The sequence below is a fragment of the Manacus candei genome, unplaced genomic scaffold (genome assembly GCF_025592945.1).
Source record: "Manacus candei isolate 608988 ecotype Guabito, Panama unplaced genomic scaffold, ASM2559294v1 h1tg000028l, whole genome shotgun sequence".
NCBI lineage: Eukaryota > Metazoa > Chordata > Aves > Passeriformes > Pipridae > Manacus > Manacus candei.
The window spans coordinates 13,506,174-13,523,434 of NW_026138076.1; the positions used below are offsets into that span (position 1 = coordinate 13,506,174).

The 17,261-nt window shown below is 39.3% G+C and overlaps 1 protein-coding gene across 1 annotated transcript; it reads right to left on the reverse strand.

Annotated features, from left to right (window-relative positions):
* Positions 1-431: 431 nt before the first annotated feature.
* ASAH1 (N-acylsphingosine amidohydrolase 1) lies at positions 432-16,543 on the reverse strand. The gene is made up of 14 exons (XM_051790765.1): positions 16,394-16,543; positions 11,060-11,106; positions 10,777-10,867; positions 9,431-9,517; positions 8,420-8,498; positions 7,452-7,526; positions 6,562-6,607; positions 5,038-5,182; positions 3,954-4,008; positions 3,653-3,734; positions 2,886-3,017; positions 2,533-2,656; positions 1,912-1,968; positions 432-1,246 (listed from the first exon to the last, which is right to left on the reverse strand). The coding sequence occupies exons 1-14, from the start codon at positions 16,535-16,537 to the stop codon at positions 1,157-1,159; spliced, it is 1,254 nt and encodes a 417-aa protein (XP_051646725.1). The 5' UTR covers positions 16,538-16,543; the 3' UTR covers positions 432-1,156.
* Positions 16,544-17,261: the final 718 nt, after the last annotated feature.

Below are 17,261 nucleotides of genomic sequence, written 5' to 3' on the forward strand. Positions count from 1 at the left end.
AGCCCCTAAGCCTACTCTCCAGTGTGTTCTCTTTGCGTGTTACAAAACACAAGAGTTGGCACTGGAAACTAGTGCCAGCAATGCAGCCAATGGCACAGATGAAAATACTGTTTCCTTATCTGCTTCCTAGGGTATTAGGGTGCTACTACTTCTATTTCCAAATGACCTTTATTGTCTTAATTTGTATTTTGGCCAATGGTGCAGCCTGACCTGACTTCCCTTCCCCACTTTCCAAAAAAAAAACCAACCAAACAAAATCCTTCCAAAGCAACCCAATTACCCTATTATGGTAATAACTTTAACTATCAGTTTAAGGAACAAATAATTTTTTCAGATACCATTAAAATCAGTCTATTTAGAAGTGAAAGCCCTTTATGCCATGTGATATGTAACGTGCACAGTGACACTGAAGTATGAAATCAGTGCATGTGTATTTTGGTCAAAGAAAGTAGTTCTTTATTGTATTAGTATTTATTTTTTTTGAAAACAGAAAATTCTGTATTAAAAAAAAATAATTTGTTAACAGGCCAAGAAAGAGCTTCAGCAAAAGAGCTTTAAATCAGTGGCAAGACATTTTTGGCTCAGACCTCATTTTAGATATTTCCCCAAGACCTTGTTTCTGTGACTAAACATGATACTTGCTAGGTTATTTTATAACAGGGCATATTAGACATATCCTCATATTAGACCAGATGCAATTCATCTTAAGTGCTTACAAAAGAATAACAGAACTGTATTGACCCAGATGGTCTTCTTGTACCCAATTCTTTTTCATGCTTGGTAGGTGCCATTTTAACTTATGTGCTTTAGAAGTATTTTAATCTAAATAAACCAAACCAAACAACAAAAATTAACAAACCCACAACCAACAACAAAACAAGAATACTGTCAAGACTGAAGAGATCTGGAGCTAGCTGCTGAACTCATTTGGCAGAAATGGCTGAAATCACACCAGACACTCATTAGAATACATTTCTTGTCAGCAGTACTGCTGTTAGAAAGCAAGGAAGTCCGCTGTGAAAAAGGGTCCTTCGTTGTTAGAAGCTCATTGACATTTCTATATAGCCATTAGATTTCTGAAGAATGGAGTTGGACTGACGAATCTCTTTCCAGAAATATTCAGACAAGCAGCTTCCAACATAGGAAAGGTACAGGACTACCAGGGACTACAGGGATCTGGGCATTCCCGCAGGTAAGTCTCTGTATGACCATTATACACCTCCATCAGCGTTGTGCACACAGTCAGCTAACAGGCAGTGGGAAGAAGAAAAAAGAAAAAAATCCTCATTACAGCAACTAGTGAAAACCTGTCTCTGATATCAGCTGAACAGTTCAACTAAAATGAGCATTTACCTTCTTTAGTCAACAACATGCAAGTATAAATTGCTTGTGTTCTTAGTCAAGAATGCTGCCTCCACTGAACATAGTAACTAAACTTTATAATCCCAAACCTTTTTTCTCTCCTTCCTTCAGTCTTTTTTTATTCTAAACATCAAAACTGCAAGTTCAGACTAAAACATCTTCTGTTGCAAGATGAATGTGCCTGTAGTATGCCCAAACCATGAGGTATATTAACTTGTTTCATGCTAATTACAAAGGCATATATCACAGATTAATTCAGATTAGAAGGGTGCTCACGATGTCTGTAGAGCAACTGCTGCCTCAAACCAGAACCAGCTACGAGGAAAGGGCTCAGGCTACTCGGAGTTTTAAAGCTAAAGGGCCTTCGGAAAATTGCTATTCCAGCAATTACATTTTGCATTTACAAAGTAATGTGAAATTTGTTTTGTATTTACATCCATGTTTTCCCCTAAAAAAACCCTGAATGTACTGCTGTGACCTACTCCTTAGATGTACAGTAATTAGTGGTCTGCCCGTACTCTAAACTTTCTGCAAAAATAGAAGCATTACCTTATTGAGGACAGGCTTTGTGGAGAGAACATCATAAATTGCTGGTAAGGAGAGGTTCTGAAAGAAAATTATACACTGATGTTAAGGAACGTTATCCTATTAGTGTAAATGCTGAAAACAGTAACTTTTTTACGGCTCAATTACATAACAAGATATAGCTATAGGAGCACATGATACCCCATACACCTTGACATCAGAAGAATGTAGGCTGCAAAAACTTGAGCAGACCAGATCTCAGTAGAGCTTGGAACACTGGAGTATATTTGCTGCCTGACAGTGTGTGTTTGAATTTCACCAATGTAAAACCACCCAGGAAACACTGAAAGTCTTTCTCAAAGTATCTCCAGGTTTATCCCCTGCATATGCAACTGCTGAAAATACTTGCAGGAAACTTGCCTTGACAAAGAGAAAGCCCAAAACCGGGGGAAAAAAAAGAAAAAGAAGCATGTAAAGGGCCAGCTGGTACTTTTTACCAAGAAGCAGAGACACGTTACCATAAAACCGCCAACCACTTCTATCATTACAACTGTGCTTGAAAATAACCTGAATGCTGTGTCAGGTCAGTACTGTAACATGGGAGTTTCAAAACAACAGGATATGACACATTTGCAGGATTTTTACCTCTTGTGTTGTGTGGTTCAGGCATTTCATTGCAGGTCCTCTACGATTATCCAATACCAATGGAGGCTTCCAGCGATCGTAGTTTGTTTCTAACACATACCACGTGCCTTTCTTGATATCAAGGCTGGAAAAGACATCTCTGTTTGTGTTTTGCTTCTCTAAGTATATAGTAAGTACATATATACAGTATATACTATATACTGTTTTTTTTAGGCTTGCTGGGGTATTTTTCAATGATGGTAAAGAAGTAAGTTTTTGTACAACAGAAGTCACAAGAAATAGCAGACACTATTATTGGTGGAACCTGTACTCTTCTGGAAGGCTGAGCTGGGTGTCAGGTCTAGCATACTCACTCCCAGATATCCAGAGCAGCTGTCCTGGAACGAGTTATCACACATCCTTCTCCAGAATTTTTTCCACCCAGTATAAAGTAAGCTGGAGCCAGCAGTCTTGTTTTGGCCAGTTTGTCTTTTGCATCCTGGTAACTGTGGATAAAGTAGTGTTGGACTATTAAATGCTATAAATGGTTCAAGTGCTGAAGAACAAGTTACACAGACCCAGGAAAAGTTTGGGTTGTTACTAGTTTGGTCTTTCTTCCCCCTTCATGTACATATGAGGAGAAAGGACCACAATGAAGGAACACATTTAAGCAAAGTATCTCTACTCATTTTGAATCTAAAGTATGGTTGTTTAGAGGTGCTCTTTGTACTTTTTCTACATTAAAACATGAATAAAATGATGATGACATGCTGTGTCATATTCCACTGAATTAATTAATTGCATGACAACTTTTTTTCTGCTTACTTCCTATATATACTATATACTTCCTTTAATATAATATCCAACTACCAGTTGGATGTGTTTTGGTGCAGAATGCTGTTATGCTTTTAGATACCAACAGGTTCATTAGAAAAAAAATAATCTGAGAAAAATATTTGAGGGATCATGTGTGACGTCTTGGCCCCTGCTCCAGAGTACCAGCAATACCAGAACAATTTAATGTTAGGGCCACCAGGAAGGTATCTGTATCACTGGATACGAAGCATATATCCACAGTATTCATGCTAGTTGAAAGCAAAGCAAGTTAAAGCAGTAGAATATTTAGAGGGAGGGGAAATACCTTGTAGCATTCTCTAATACTGTTCTTGTAAGAAAGCCCATCCACATACCGTCTCTTCTACCAAGAAACCATTCGAAGATTCCTGCAAAATATCACTGGTTACACTAATTTGCTTTCAGACAGTTCACTCATGCAATTACAACTTTCACAGCCTTTAAAACAAGCTGTGTGTTATCTTACTCATCTGGAATCTATTCATCATTTTTATTAAGGTCAATATTTACTATTTATTAAGGTAATTGGTATGCCCAAGTTCTGGAAGACTTGTACAGAAATAATAAAAGAAATGAGCGTTACTCACCCACATAACCACCATCAAGACTGAAACGCTCATTCATTGTCAGTGTGAACAAGTTCTGAAAAGCATTAAACAAGCCAACCTTCATCCATTGCCAGCTCACTAGTACCACTAATAAACAAGAGGTAGCACTGCAATTTAGATGTCAACTGAGCTTCTTGTTTGTTAGACTCTTCCTCTTCGAGTAATAGACTGCGAGATCAATCCCATGTAGAGAAGAACCTAATTTATCACTGCCTGAATAAGCAGAAATGATAATTCATAGCTTTCTGACCCGGCCAAGCAATCAGCAAAGCATGCTTTTATGCTAAGCAAGTCAAGCCAAGCCTGTGGCCATTTTTTCTTTTGGTCTGTGTTGCATTACTGAGTTACCAGTTTTCCTTTCCCTGCTGTATGTCACCTTCTTCTCAGACCTGTGCGTACTATTCCAGTTTAAGTCCCAGTGCTAAGTACACCCTGATACATTACTGGTATTCACATGGGTGTGCAGCTGCACTTGATTCAATCCATGCTACTTGCAACATGCAATTCAAACTCAAATTCTTCTAATTGTTTCTTTCAGAGAAAAATGGAATTCAGCTACACTGGATCATATTCAGAACGGACTCTTCCCAACTTATTTGAGCCGAAGACCCTGGTAAAGTTCTACATCTTAAAAACCAGCTGTACAGATAACCCTCAGATTTCAGGTACCTATTAAACGAAAACTCAATCAAAAAATCTTAAAATTTAGGAGTTCTTTTTCTACAAAGCTTTGGAGAAAGAGTTAAAATAGCACAAGTACGCCATTTCACCTCTGGGATTACAGCAGTAGCTATTAGCTAGCAAGAAACTAACCACTTGAGCACTTTGTAATCACTCCTGTTCCTATTCAGAATTCAACGCTGTTTTTAAGAATTGTCCAAAGCGAAATATTTCATTCGGGCAATCTCCTTTCACAAGGAAGATTGCAGCATTGCTTTCTTTTATCTTTTTTCAAGTAGCTATGCTGTGTACCAGAACAATTAAGAGATCATTTATTAAAAAACATCCCAAGAATGCCTGAAGCATTCTTAACAAACTGTCAATGCCCCTTCCCCATACTTACTGGTTTGACTCCAGACACCATGCCTATGTATCCTGCAAAATTTGTAGACCTGAATACTGTTTTGTTGTTCCTCTGGAAGTCCAAGAGTACCACTAAAGGCTTCAGTTCCCGAGTTAAAGTCCAGGAGTTATTTTTAACATCCCACCTGCAGAACACAGTACATAATTTGAAACTTCCCTCTCTCAGTAGCTTTTAAAATCTCCCTTCACAGCACGCAGGAGTGCTGTGTGTGATGCCTATCCTCTGATCTTACTCATGTCAAGCAACACCACTGCTCCAAAGCTACCTGAGCGGCACCAGCAAGGAACAACTAAGAAGTCTAAACAGATAGGCAGGCAGTGAAAATAGCCAAGTTTTGTTTGACGTAAGAGCATATACAGTGCTTAGGATTAAACAGCACCACCAGGACAGCTGCTTTGTTGTGAACACACATAACTTCTTTCTGTTCCTGATGGCAAAGGGAGCTACAGGTACTGCCTATGACACCAAACCTCAAATTCTTACTTTTCAAAGAAGAGAAACCACATACTACTGGATTTTCTCTACATGAAGGGAAGTCCCAAGTCGACTTTGTAAGATAAGCCAGACCAGTTTGCAGGTAAGAGAGTGATAAAGATCACTCAGCAGATCCTTACATTTTCTGAAAACAATTCAGGCTCTGGGAACAGCTTTGAAGTTTCTTTAATTTTCAGGGAACATGTTCACAGTATTTCTGACAAGCGAGAGAAATTCAACACATGCAAAACCAAGGGACTGGTGGAGTTACAGTTGACAACAAGTGAGTTTTTGATAGGCAGGTGAGAATTTTAATGAAGATGAACATTTAAATTCCAATTGGACATTGAGCATCGTTTGGATGAGTGATGTTACAAAATATACTGGGGTAATAAAAGCAAATGCTGAACTACCTGATCATGGGGTATGAAATGAGAGCTAAAAGAGAATGCAGTGCTGGGCAACAAACTACAGTGTTTGTATCCAAATGAATGATGGTGTTAGATCAGTGGAATATAAATCACTGACTCCTGAGTGGAAATGATGAGTCAGGGGAAGTGCCAGTAAAGTACAGTACAGTAACGAGGGGAATAATCCGAGAAAAGAAAAAAGAAAAGAACATAAAAAAGCCAAGCCTCAATCTAATCCCCATTTCAGTGCATACATTAAAATTGATGCTTCATCCCATCATGTAAAGAACAAGACATACTGTGCCTCAGAGATAAGGCACATACTGTGCCACAGAGATAAACCATTCTGTGGTTTGAGACAGTTTAAACTGGAGCTGAGAAAAAACTTAGTGACACAACTGTTCTTGATGCACTTGGGGCAGTTTGACATAACATCAGCAGAATAATCCTTTTCATTTTAGCCTTTTTGCACAACACACAATGCAGAATTACCTGTCACTGTCTTAACAACATCCAGTTCATCAGTAAGACTCAAAAAATGCATGTAGAAATTTCAAGTTCAGCTAGCTTTTTCTTTGGGTTAAAAAAAAAAAAAAAAGTCACAAGTTTAGGTGCTTACCCTAGAAAGAGTCCAAAATCCAAGTTTCTGGCATGGTACAGTTTCCCTATACAACAAGCAAACAAATAAGATTTTTTAAAGAAAGAGACAAATTTCAGTTTAGAAATGCAAGAAATGACTAAGCAAGCAAATACTTGGGAAAGTAAGCAACAAAAATACCATTTCTAGTTGCCTTTTTCATAAGCACAGAATAATGGTGGGGGTTTTTTTGATCAGAGAAATGTTTTGCCATAACTGAGATCAATTAATCTTGCAGACTGCTGTCCATCTGGGCCTCAGATGCTTTCCACATTATCTTAATGCAATGATAACACACTGAGCTTCCTCTAAAAATGAGACATTTGTAAGCTGTCTGAGAATCCCTTAGAAACTTCCTAAGCTGGAACAGGTGCAGACAAGGGCTGCAGAACTGAGAAGGAGAATGAAAGAGTCTATCTTCTTAAAAGAGAGAACCTATTTTGTCAATCTCTAACGCCATACATATGCAATAGCTAGAAACTAGATGCAAAATCCCACGTGGCACTGAGAAAGTTTCAGGTGTCTAGCTGGTGTTTCTTTCCCCTAGAAAAACAAACACCACCTACTAAGAAAACCTTAACCAACCAACCACAAAAACCCCTCCAAAAGACTCCCTAAACTGACAAACAAAAAATTCAACAAAACCAAACCCAAACCATCTTTGAAGGTATTTCTGTCCTTTTTTTTTTTTTTAACGTAAAACACCTGTGATCTCTTATTCCCTTCTCAAGGAATATCTTTTTATTATCCTTGCTTTTAGTCTCTTTACTAGACCTTTTTGCCTGCAGCTGAGGAGGACTGTATTTGTATAATTGAGGTGGAACTTCTTCTACATAAAAGAAAACTATTAAAATTATTCTGGGTTACATTACCTGTTTTATCTTCCGCCACTATTGATGTACATACAGTAAAAATTTCATAAAAGATGTTAAAAATAACAATTTCCCCTAGAACAAAAAGAAACAAAGTTCAATAGTTTTGAAATTTTTGCCATGAACAGGAAAAAAAATGGTTAGAAACAAGCATACTGCAAAGTTCAGTATCCTGTCATATTTCTATTAAGAATTCCTGTTTAAATCTTATTTGATCTTTGAAATAATTGTTTCAACAAAATCAAGAGCTTTCTGAAAGGCAAACAGAAGGATGAGAATCTCTTGGCCTTCTGCCTTACCACAAAGAAAGATGACAGTCATTGCTATTTCCTCCTCTGGAAACTTCACAAGAAGCTATAAAATTCACTTAAAAGAAGAAAGTTGCTATATGTACCCCTACTCCCATATAGGAGCAGTTGCCTGGCACCAGGTGTACTGCTCCTGCATGAGGGAAGCAGTGGGAACAGGTCAACAGTCCTTCTCTGTCTCCATTCTGAAAGAATTCAGTGCCTACTTTTCACCTGGAATGGCATTCTTTTGCAGGAGGTGCAAAGGGAAGGCAGAAGGAAGTGGCAAGGATCACAAGGGAAAGAAATCACAGCATGAGACTGGGCTTTCCCTTTGTATGTCAACAGCAGACATACAGCTGAACGACGAGAATAGAGGATTCCCCCAAATTTTGGTGCACAGGAGCTGAGACCTGCTCTAGTTCCCAAAACTTAGGAGTGAGAAACCACAGCTCTACAGAGAAGTCCCAACCAGATGAAAGGCTTATGTGATTTTATTTTGTTCTCTAAAATACTGTTTTTATTTAGTGTAAGATGCAATTTATTGCTTTACTTACTTAATTAATAATTTGTTAAGGTCTCAGATGACTACAACTAACTGCAGACTGGTAAACATACTAATTTTAAACAAGTCTGGATTCCTAGTTTTCCACTGTGTTAATGAGTGTTGAAAATTATTACCCAAAGGAATCCCAGAGGAATTTGCAATCCCTTGGAGTTCTTCATTGAAAGGATAAGGAAGTGTGGCAGTCAGATGAGCCTGAAAAGAAAGGTTTTGTATGACATAATTAACACTATTTTGTTACTCCCAAACAGGTACACCCTTCTCACAACTACTGAGTATGTAATTCCTCTGCAGCCAGCAGAACTTGAAGATGTTTGCAGAGTCCTTTGAAGACAAGCACATACTTAGGAAAAGTAAAGACTATTACTTATCAAAATACTGACGTGAGCAATGGAGACTAGCACAGTATCTTAGCAGCAATAGATGGAACAGAGTGAAGTAGGACTTGTATATATTAAAAGCTCAACTGGAATTTAGCTTAATGTCAGTGTTTATCGGCATCCCTAACTTTCCCACATTGGTATGACTACCTGTATGTGCTGCCTTTATGTCAACCCCACTTAAGCACACAGGGATATGCTGCAAATAAAAATGGGGAAGAAATCTGACTTTATGATGTGTCTACCGCTACACTGCTTTCCCCTGTCCTGATTCCATGCCAAAGCTTATTTTAATCTGAATCAAATTATTTTTTAAGATGAGGCCTGGTCAAAGTTGTCCCTGTAATCAGACCCTTATTACAGTTTACAAAACCTAATTTTATGCTACTGTTTAAAAGGAGTAGAACATTGCACAAAGAATTCCAGTGAAGTGTTTTGTTACATTAACTAAGTCAGTAGCATATTTGCCTAGCGTGACTAATCCAAACTTGAAAAGATCTTGGGAAAAATTAGAGGAGGAAGAGGCACATGCATTTTTTGTTTGATGGTTTCAGAGTAATTCAGAGTTGACAAGACAGCAAAATTTCAGAGTGACACTTTAAATAGCATTTCTGTTCTTTTCTGGAAGTGGAATTAAGAACTTGTAAATTAGGAACTTTTAAAGTTCTTAACTGTCAAATTTAGTAACATTTTAATTCTGGTAGTCAGAGCATACAGTAATAAAATAATTAAGCTGAAAATACTTACTATTTTGTTATCCACTATGTCAACAACTTTGCCGCTGGGGAAGAAGGTATTTGCTATATCTTTAATATTCTGGACCACAGTCTTCAGCTAAAAAGAACAAGGGCTTTTACTGAATAGAAACTCTTAATCATAAGAATTGCTAGAATATTAACAGAACCCCTTCACAGACTTTTCAGAAAAACATTTTGTTGAGAAAGTATGTATTTAAATAAAGCGCTAAATGTGGTGTTCTTGGTGAGAAAAACACCTCCAACCCCCAACACTCTTAAAGAGAATCACTCTTCAAGCTTTGTTCAAGTAACTTTCTAGATTAGTTCCAACATGTCCTTCTACTAGAGAAAATTGATTACAGGAAACCCATCCTCCTCTTGTGTTCCTTTGATCATATTTTAATACTCTGCCCCATTCTATCTTTAAAAATGTTAATTACAAGCTCTTTGCTTAAGCACTGGCATTTTTGAAGACAAAAATACTTGACAAAGTTCTTTTAAAAGTACATGCTTTCCATTTGTGACATGTGAATGGCCACAAATAACAGTTCCTTTCCACCTAACTCCAAAGTACACAAGAGATAAAAACCTTTCAGAATTTAAGGTGCAACCTGAAGCTTCCAACACCCACTGGTTTAAATGAGACTTTAAAAATAAATATTAGCATGTAAGTAGAATTTGTCTGGCTTTCAGAGTTGAAAGCTCAAGGTCAGCAGGCGTATAGCAAAAAGCCCTGGTCTTGTTTGAGAAAGTAATTATTACTGAATTGAATTTTTAGCAGTCTTCAGAAGAACAGCTGTTTTAAGTAGTTTGAAATAGATTCAAGTATTTTAAAAAATATTTTTGCTGTGTAAACACCAGTGCTACAACCAGCATCCCTGAAAAGGGCAGGAAGTTCTTAATTTCCCCCTTGCCATTTCACCATCTCATGCAGTGTTTTAAGAGAAGCAGAGAGGTGCAGAGGAGAAGGGATGCTGCCTCAGTTTCACTTCAGTTTACTGAGGCCATCCCTTTGGTATACTCCTCAGTGCAGTTCATCCTGCACTGCTTCATCACTAAAGAGATTTGATAAATCAAATTGCACACACTTGCTCTATGGCACACTGTATTTTATTCCTCTACATCCCAAACATCAGTACCTCCACATTTGATACTGCTAGGTCAAGTGTTGAACAGAAAAAAAGGTTTACTCAAGCATTATTTTAGGCTAGAATCATATTAAAAAAGTCAACTCAAGATATTATCCTTTTCATGTAATTTTAGCACCTGTATTCCTTTCCAAAACCTTTCTAAAAATAAAAGGCCATGTGCTAGCTTTATACCTGCTAAACTTCAAACAAGCTCTGCATATCCTACCTCTGTCTTTTTGTCCTGCATCAAGTTATCCCATCTTTTGCTGGGAGGTAAATCAAGATTTATGACATATGTGGGTATATTCCCTTTGAACCTGAAAGATAAACACCAGAGATCAAATTTAAAGAAGGCTCTGAAAAAACATTTGACAAAATAGGTGCTTCCCACCTGTAACGAGCATTTTCTAGATCTGCAACAGGAACGAGATTCAAGAAAAAACCCTGTTCAGACTTGCAAATCACAACTTCTCTGTAATTTGCTAGACAAGTTCAATCAGATTACTTACGTTGGTCCAGAAGGAGGGTACATTTTACTCCTGCACTCTTCTCCATACTGTAAAGACAGTGACACGTTACTATTTAGCTTCTTTGTTAAAACAGTATTATTCTAGCAGACTTAGTTTTGAATTAAACCTTTAGGACTAGTCAGTTAATTCAAAATCTTGGGACTTTGGAAAGGGTGCAGAGGAGAACAGAAGAGGTAGGGACAAGCAGCAACTTCCCCATGCTGTCTGACAGACCTTCAGACAACTTGCCTAATGTAGTCCAGGGCAAGCACAAGATCATGATAAAGACACAAACCCACTTTTACTCAGTGTGATTTAATGAAGAGCACTTTATTTACTTACTACTTTATTTACTTCTTTATACAAGTTCAGAAACCTTAAATCTCAGGATGGACCAGTTTGTTCTGTTTGTCCAATTCATAATCCCATTTTATAGCAGCATTCATCATTATGTTTGGTGTTCAGTTTCACTGTGTAGCTGGGGTAGGGAAAGCACACTGAACTTTGTGCATATTACTCAGCTAGCATAATGAGCTAAAAGGCAGGAGTTTTGATTTAGTGTGGAAAAATGCTGCTGAAGTGGTGCTAAACATTACGAGAGGTGCATTTCAGGAATATAATTAAAATAGGTACCTTCATTACTGCAAGCATGGCTAGTTACAAATGAAAGTCTGAGAACTATTTTAGGTGTACTCAAAGTGAATGCAAGGGTGTTTTCCCATCAATTACATAAAGCATGCATATAAATACATAAACATATGCATATATATGCCACAATGATAACTGCACGTTTTACCCAGTGAAATACAATCAATTGCCTACTAGGTGCCTGTACTTCTGCTTCAAGCCAGTTGATAATAGACCAGATTTGGTCCCTTAGCTATCTGAGAAGTTCAGTAAGCTCCTTAAAGCACAATATGTCCCACTAAGAAAAAAACAAAGGTACGTGTGCTGTTCTGGGAGTCCATACAAAGGCTCCCAAAGCACAAGTATTTAAGAGACAGAACAGAAACAAAAATACGTAGGAATCCTTCCACCACTCCTCTTCTTCCCCACCCTTGATTTTGAATATTTATTTGGTTGTATTAATTAGATTACTTTACAAGTGCGCCCTTATAATGCATTCTGGCTCCAATGAAAACTGGGACAAGATCTCCAGCAGTGACCTAACCGAACAAACTAAACTGGAACAAGCTAAACAATGTCCATGTTCTCTTTGGTCTGATCCCATTATCTGGTTTTAAAGCATTAATATAGAAAACACAATGTCTTACACAATGCCACAGACTTTAAACACTGGCCTAATTTGTTACAACTGGAAACAGCAATTCTGAATTGGGATTGCCTTCTGTGTGTTATCATGTGCTTCTCTTTCTATTGTTTCAAATTGCTGGGAGAAAGCATGAAATGAATTTTGGCTTTCCAACATGTGAGACGAAGGTACAGGACCAGCAGCGAAGTGTTTCCTAGATTTCACTGCAGTGCTGTTATAGCCTTTGCACAGCTGGAACAAAAGATCAAATGCAAAAGGCCATTTAATTTTCAAAATGAAGAAGTGTCAAAACAAGGAGGGTAGGGAACGATATCAGATGACTAATTATGCAACAGAAGTCACAGGCTTCGTGCAAAGTCAGACAAATGCTTAACAGTATTAATGCAATTGTCTTGTGAAATTTTCCATCCTGCAATACTATAATCAGTTCAAAAAAGTGACATTACTCATGCATCCTACTGCAAAGGGTGCACAGATTAGGACCTTCGGGAGAAACCTGCTCTCAAAAATATGGTTCTTGACAGATAAAGCCTGTAACAAAAAATTATCTCAAAGGGATGAAAGTTCAGTTAATCTGTCAGTATAGGCCATGTGCACATGGAGGAAACAGTGGCAATCATGCAAACTGATTTCAGAGGACTGTAGGTGATGTTCCTGGTGCTAAATGTCACCTGTGCTAACGCTCTTAAATGTGACATAATGTCACTTCTGACACTTCATCCTGAGACTTTAATCCTGTATTTGCAGCTATTTTTATCTTCCCAGACCTTTGCAACCTAAGTCACAAAAGAGGTGAAGAAAGCAACAGTAAAAGGGGGAGGTAACAGAGAAAATGTTTCCTCCTTACATGCAGTAATTTTAGTTTCCTCATCTGTCTATGGATAAAGCAAGCTAAAGGAACGAATAATTCCTGAAACAACACATACATCTTTCAAAACTGCTTGATTATCTGAAGAAAGTCAAGATTATTAGTAGTGTCTTTAGGTAAACTATTATATCATAGAATCACAGAATATCTTGAGTTGGAAGGGACCCACAAGAATTATTGAGTCCAACTCCTGGCTCTGTGCAAAACACTCCAAGAATTCCACCATGTGCCTGAGAGCATTGTCCAAACGCTTCTTGAACTCTGTCAGGCTTGGTGCTGAGACCACTTCCCTGGGAAACCTGTTCCAGTGCCCAACCACCCTCTGGGTCAAGAACGTCTTTCTAATATCCAACCTAAACCTCATGAGGAAGCTGTGGACTGTGATGAAGTCTGCCCTCAGTCTCCTCCAGGCTTCAGAAGCCAAGTGACCTCAGCTGCTCCTCGCATGGCTTCCCCTGGAACATAAGCAGTAACTTAAAGACAACTAGAAAACTAGAAGTGTTTTGGCTTCTCTTTTTTACACGAAGTTTTAACAAGGAACAAAAAGTTGTTCCCTTTTGCAATCAGCTAAAGAGTAACAGTAAATCTTTCTGACAAGGTAAAAAGAAAAAAAAGACACCTAAAGGATTTTCTTGCAGCAACAGAAAAAATCATCAAGCACTTTTTTAAAGTAGAATGAAATAAGGAGCTATGAAGTTACTGCTGTGGTCAGCAAGATTCTCCTCTCTGCTGAGGCCTGACAGTAGAGTAGGAACAATAAACGCTGTGCAAGAGAAGAAGGAACATTCTTCCAGCAAAACAGAATTGCCGTCACTTTCCAATGTGACAAGCCAGAGGTGGTCCCTCAGAAAACATCAGCAGAAGCTGGCTCCGAACAGGAGGTTATCACTATAAATTTGCTTTTCAAACATGTATTGAACCCCCTAGGAGGAATACAGCTATTCGTGAATGGTGATGTAATGCTTTTTTTGTTTGGTTTGGTTTTTTTTTGTTTGCTTTTTCAAAAAAAACAAACAACCTACTGTTGCTGGTAAGTTGCATATTTTCATTATCTGATGTACTGCTGACTTTCAAACTTGGATGTACGTAATGAGGCAAAACCAGATGTGCAGCACCATAGGATTAAAACACTAAAAGGAAGATAACAGAGTGGAGTAGAAAGAGAACATGATATGGGGAAAGATGGAAATAAAAAGAAAAAAATTGAAGTAGCACAGAAGATTTATATTACAAAAAAAAAGTAGAGTGGAACAGGAACCAAATAGCTAGAAAATTGTTGAGATGAACTCCTAACTAGGAAGAAAAAATCAAGTAATAACAGTTATTAATCACTGCAGTAAAGAAAATTAATGCAAGGTTTAATGACTGCTGAGCAAATATTTTGACACCTAGCCTAATTTCATTAATATGACATAGACTGAATGTCACTTTTCCAGTCTAAGGAATGCCAGCACTTTTTAAATTACCCTCAAATATATTTTTGAAGTGGACCATCTGTGGCACCCTTCCTTAATATTCACTGTTTCTGATCTTCATATGTAAGAATAAATATAAAATTACCTCTTTGAGTTATTAAATACAATTCCATAGTTTAAGGACATTGCATTCAGTCTCTTTCAGTCAATCTGTTATATTCAGCATCTTTTGGTCTATGAACTCTGTGGTCTAACACATTTTTCTCTCTGCTCCCCTTCCCTCACATGACAATGCCAAAGCAGCACTCTGTTGTGCTGCAGCAGTCCCAACGCTGTTCAGATAGTTTAAGAGTACTCTTGCAGCTCTGAAGGAATGGTGATCAAGCCAATTTAAATTGCAGTTTGGACAAAAAGTTCAGTATGGTTGAGGGGGCCTAACTGAAAGTTAAAGAGACTGACAGTCTGCTCCATTAAGGTGTAACTCAAGACATTTAGCTGCCATGTTCTCTGTTAATGGAAAGAACCCAAACAGCTGTATGTAGGAATACAAAAATTGTTTATTCTCCAGCAAATGATGCAATCCAGTAGGTCAAACAAAACCAAAATATCCAAGCCTGATACCTGGCTGCACAGCAGCACAACTTGCAATCTGGATACAGAGCGGATTAGATGCAAGTGCAAAGATGTACCAAGTACAATCAAATGCAAAAATCAAGCTCTAATGACTAGACTTTGCTGATGGCTGGCATTTTCTTCTACCACTCCATACCCCAGGATACTTTTGGCTAAAATTCTGAAGGTGTTTTAAGCTAGAGCTGGCTTATAGTATTGGGAAACTTCTCTGAGATGGGTAGGATGGGACTGAAAGGAGAGAGGAGAGAGGGAATAAGAGAGAGACGAGAAGAGAGCCCAGTTCTGTGTAATCAGGAAGCTAAGAGAACATGGGTCATCCAGATGTCTACAGTCCTTTCCTGTAGTTCTCCCGTCTCACAAATTCCATATTCATTTTCCTGAAATCAATAACATTTGCTAGGAAAAGCCTTAGAGCGAAGGAAGTAGATGTTCCCAAAATATTTAAAAATAGATTGCAAAATATTATTTTGAAATCCAGAGATATTTAAAACCTGTCCTCTTTACAGAGGACGAGGAGATTCAGGAACTGCTGAGATCAGAGTGCTTCGCTACTTCAGGAATAAAAAATACACCAGGAAGCAAGAGCGGCTGTTTACACATCCAGAAGATGGAAGCCAGCCCGTTCCGAGTAACTACGTCTGCCCCATCCCAACTTCACAATTCCACCAAAAGTTAAATATTTCACTTATTCAGCTTAAAAAAACCCTAAACGAGAAAACAGCCGAAAGAACAAGAAACGACATCCCAAGCCCGCCTACTCTAACACTTCTCCTTGGGTGAGCTACAGCAAATACCCTCAGCAGATTCCGAGGCGTCCCTACTTTTAGCAAGCCCGTCCTAACCTTCCTTTGGGAAATCGCCGCTTTGGCGTAAGAGGGCAACACTGACCTTACAGACGCACACGACACCGAGTGCAGGAGCGAGCAAGGACTTGTACAACACACCCGTGGCACAGCCCGTCCCGGCCGCGCCGCAGGAGCCATTTGGAAGCCGCCGAGCCCGTGGGGCAGCGGGACACCCCGCACATCCACACGCGCGGGTCTGAGCACTCGCTCGGCCTCCGGCGTGGGGAAGAGCGGCCGTATCCCCCCCGCCATCCCCCGCAGAGGGCTGGGGGCGATCCTCCCCTCCCGCCCCAGGCTCACCGGGTCCGGCGCCCAGGAGAGCTGCGCCAGGACGAGCAGCACGGCGAGCACCGGCAGCGCCCGACCCCAGCTCGCCATCCTCCTTCCTTCCTTCCTTCCTTCCCGGCCCCGCTCCCTCGGCGCTTCCCGGAGCCGCGGCCACATGACACGGCCCCGCCCGGCAGGGGCAGAACCTCCCACCGCCCACACGGCCCGCCTCTATAATACACCTCCGCCTGTATAATACAGCAGCGGAGCCCATTGTCAGCCGCACTTCCACGAGAGGGAAGCTCCGTACAGGGAATTCCGAAATAAAATCGCGTCTCTTTGGAAACACTGAGAGCAAACCCGTGGCACCAGTTTTCACTTCGTAAATGCTGTGATTTTTAATTACTCTGTGTCCTTGGGAAGATTTTAGGCAGGCTTCGTGCTAAGGAGATGCCAGGCAGGCGCCTTCTTTAGGAAGACTTCTCTCTATCTTGCCTGCTTAGGAGTGCAGGAAACAGGTAACGGGGCAGACTAATGAGAAATACAGGACATGAGATGTATCCAGCCATAAGCACCTTGTGTGCTACTTGTTCATTACTCTACATAAATGGTATCTGTTTCATAGAATCGTAGAATGGTTTGGGTTGGAAGGGACCTTTAAGATCATCTAGTTACAACTTCCCTGCCCTGGGCAAGGATACCACCCATTAGATCAGGTTGTTGTTGTAATATCAAGTACAAGTCAGCAGCCAAATAAAGTGCATACTCCAAATAACTTACAATAAAAGGGATCATTTTAGTGGGAGCAAATAAACATTTAACGTTAGCAACAGTTGTGGGAAGCACTATGACAAAATACTCAAAACCTTCTGGGATGCCTTGTGTTTTAGTTTGTGTCATG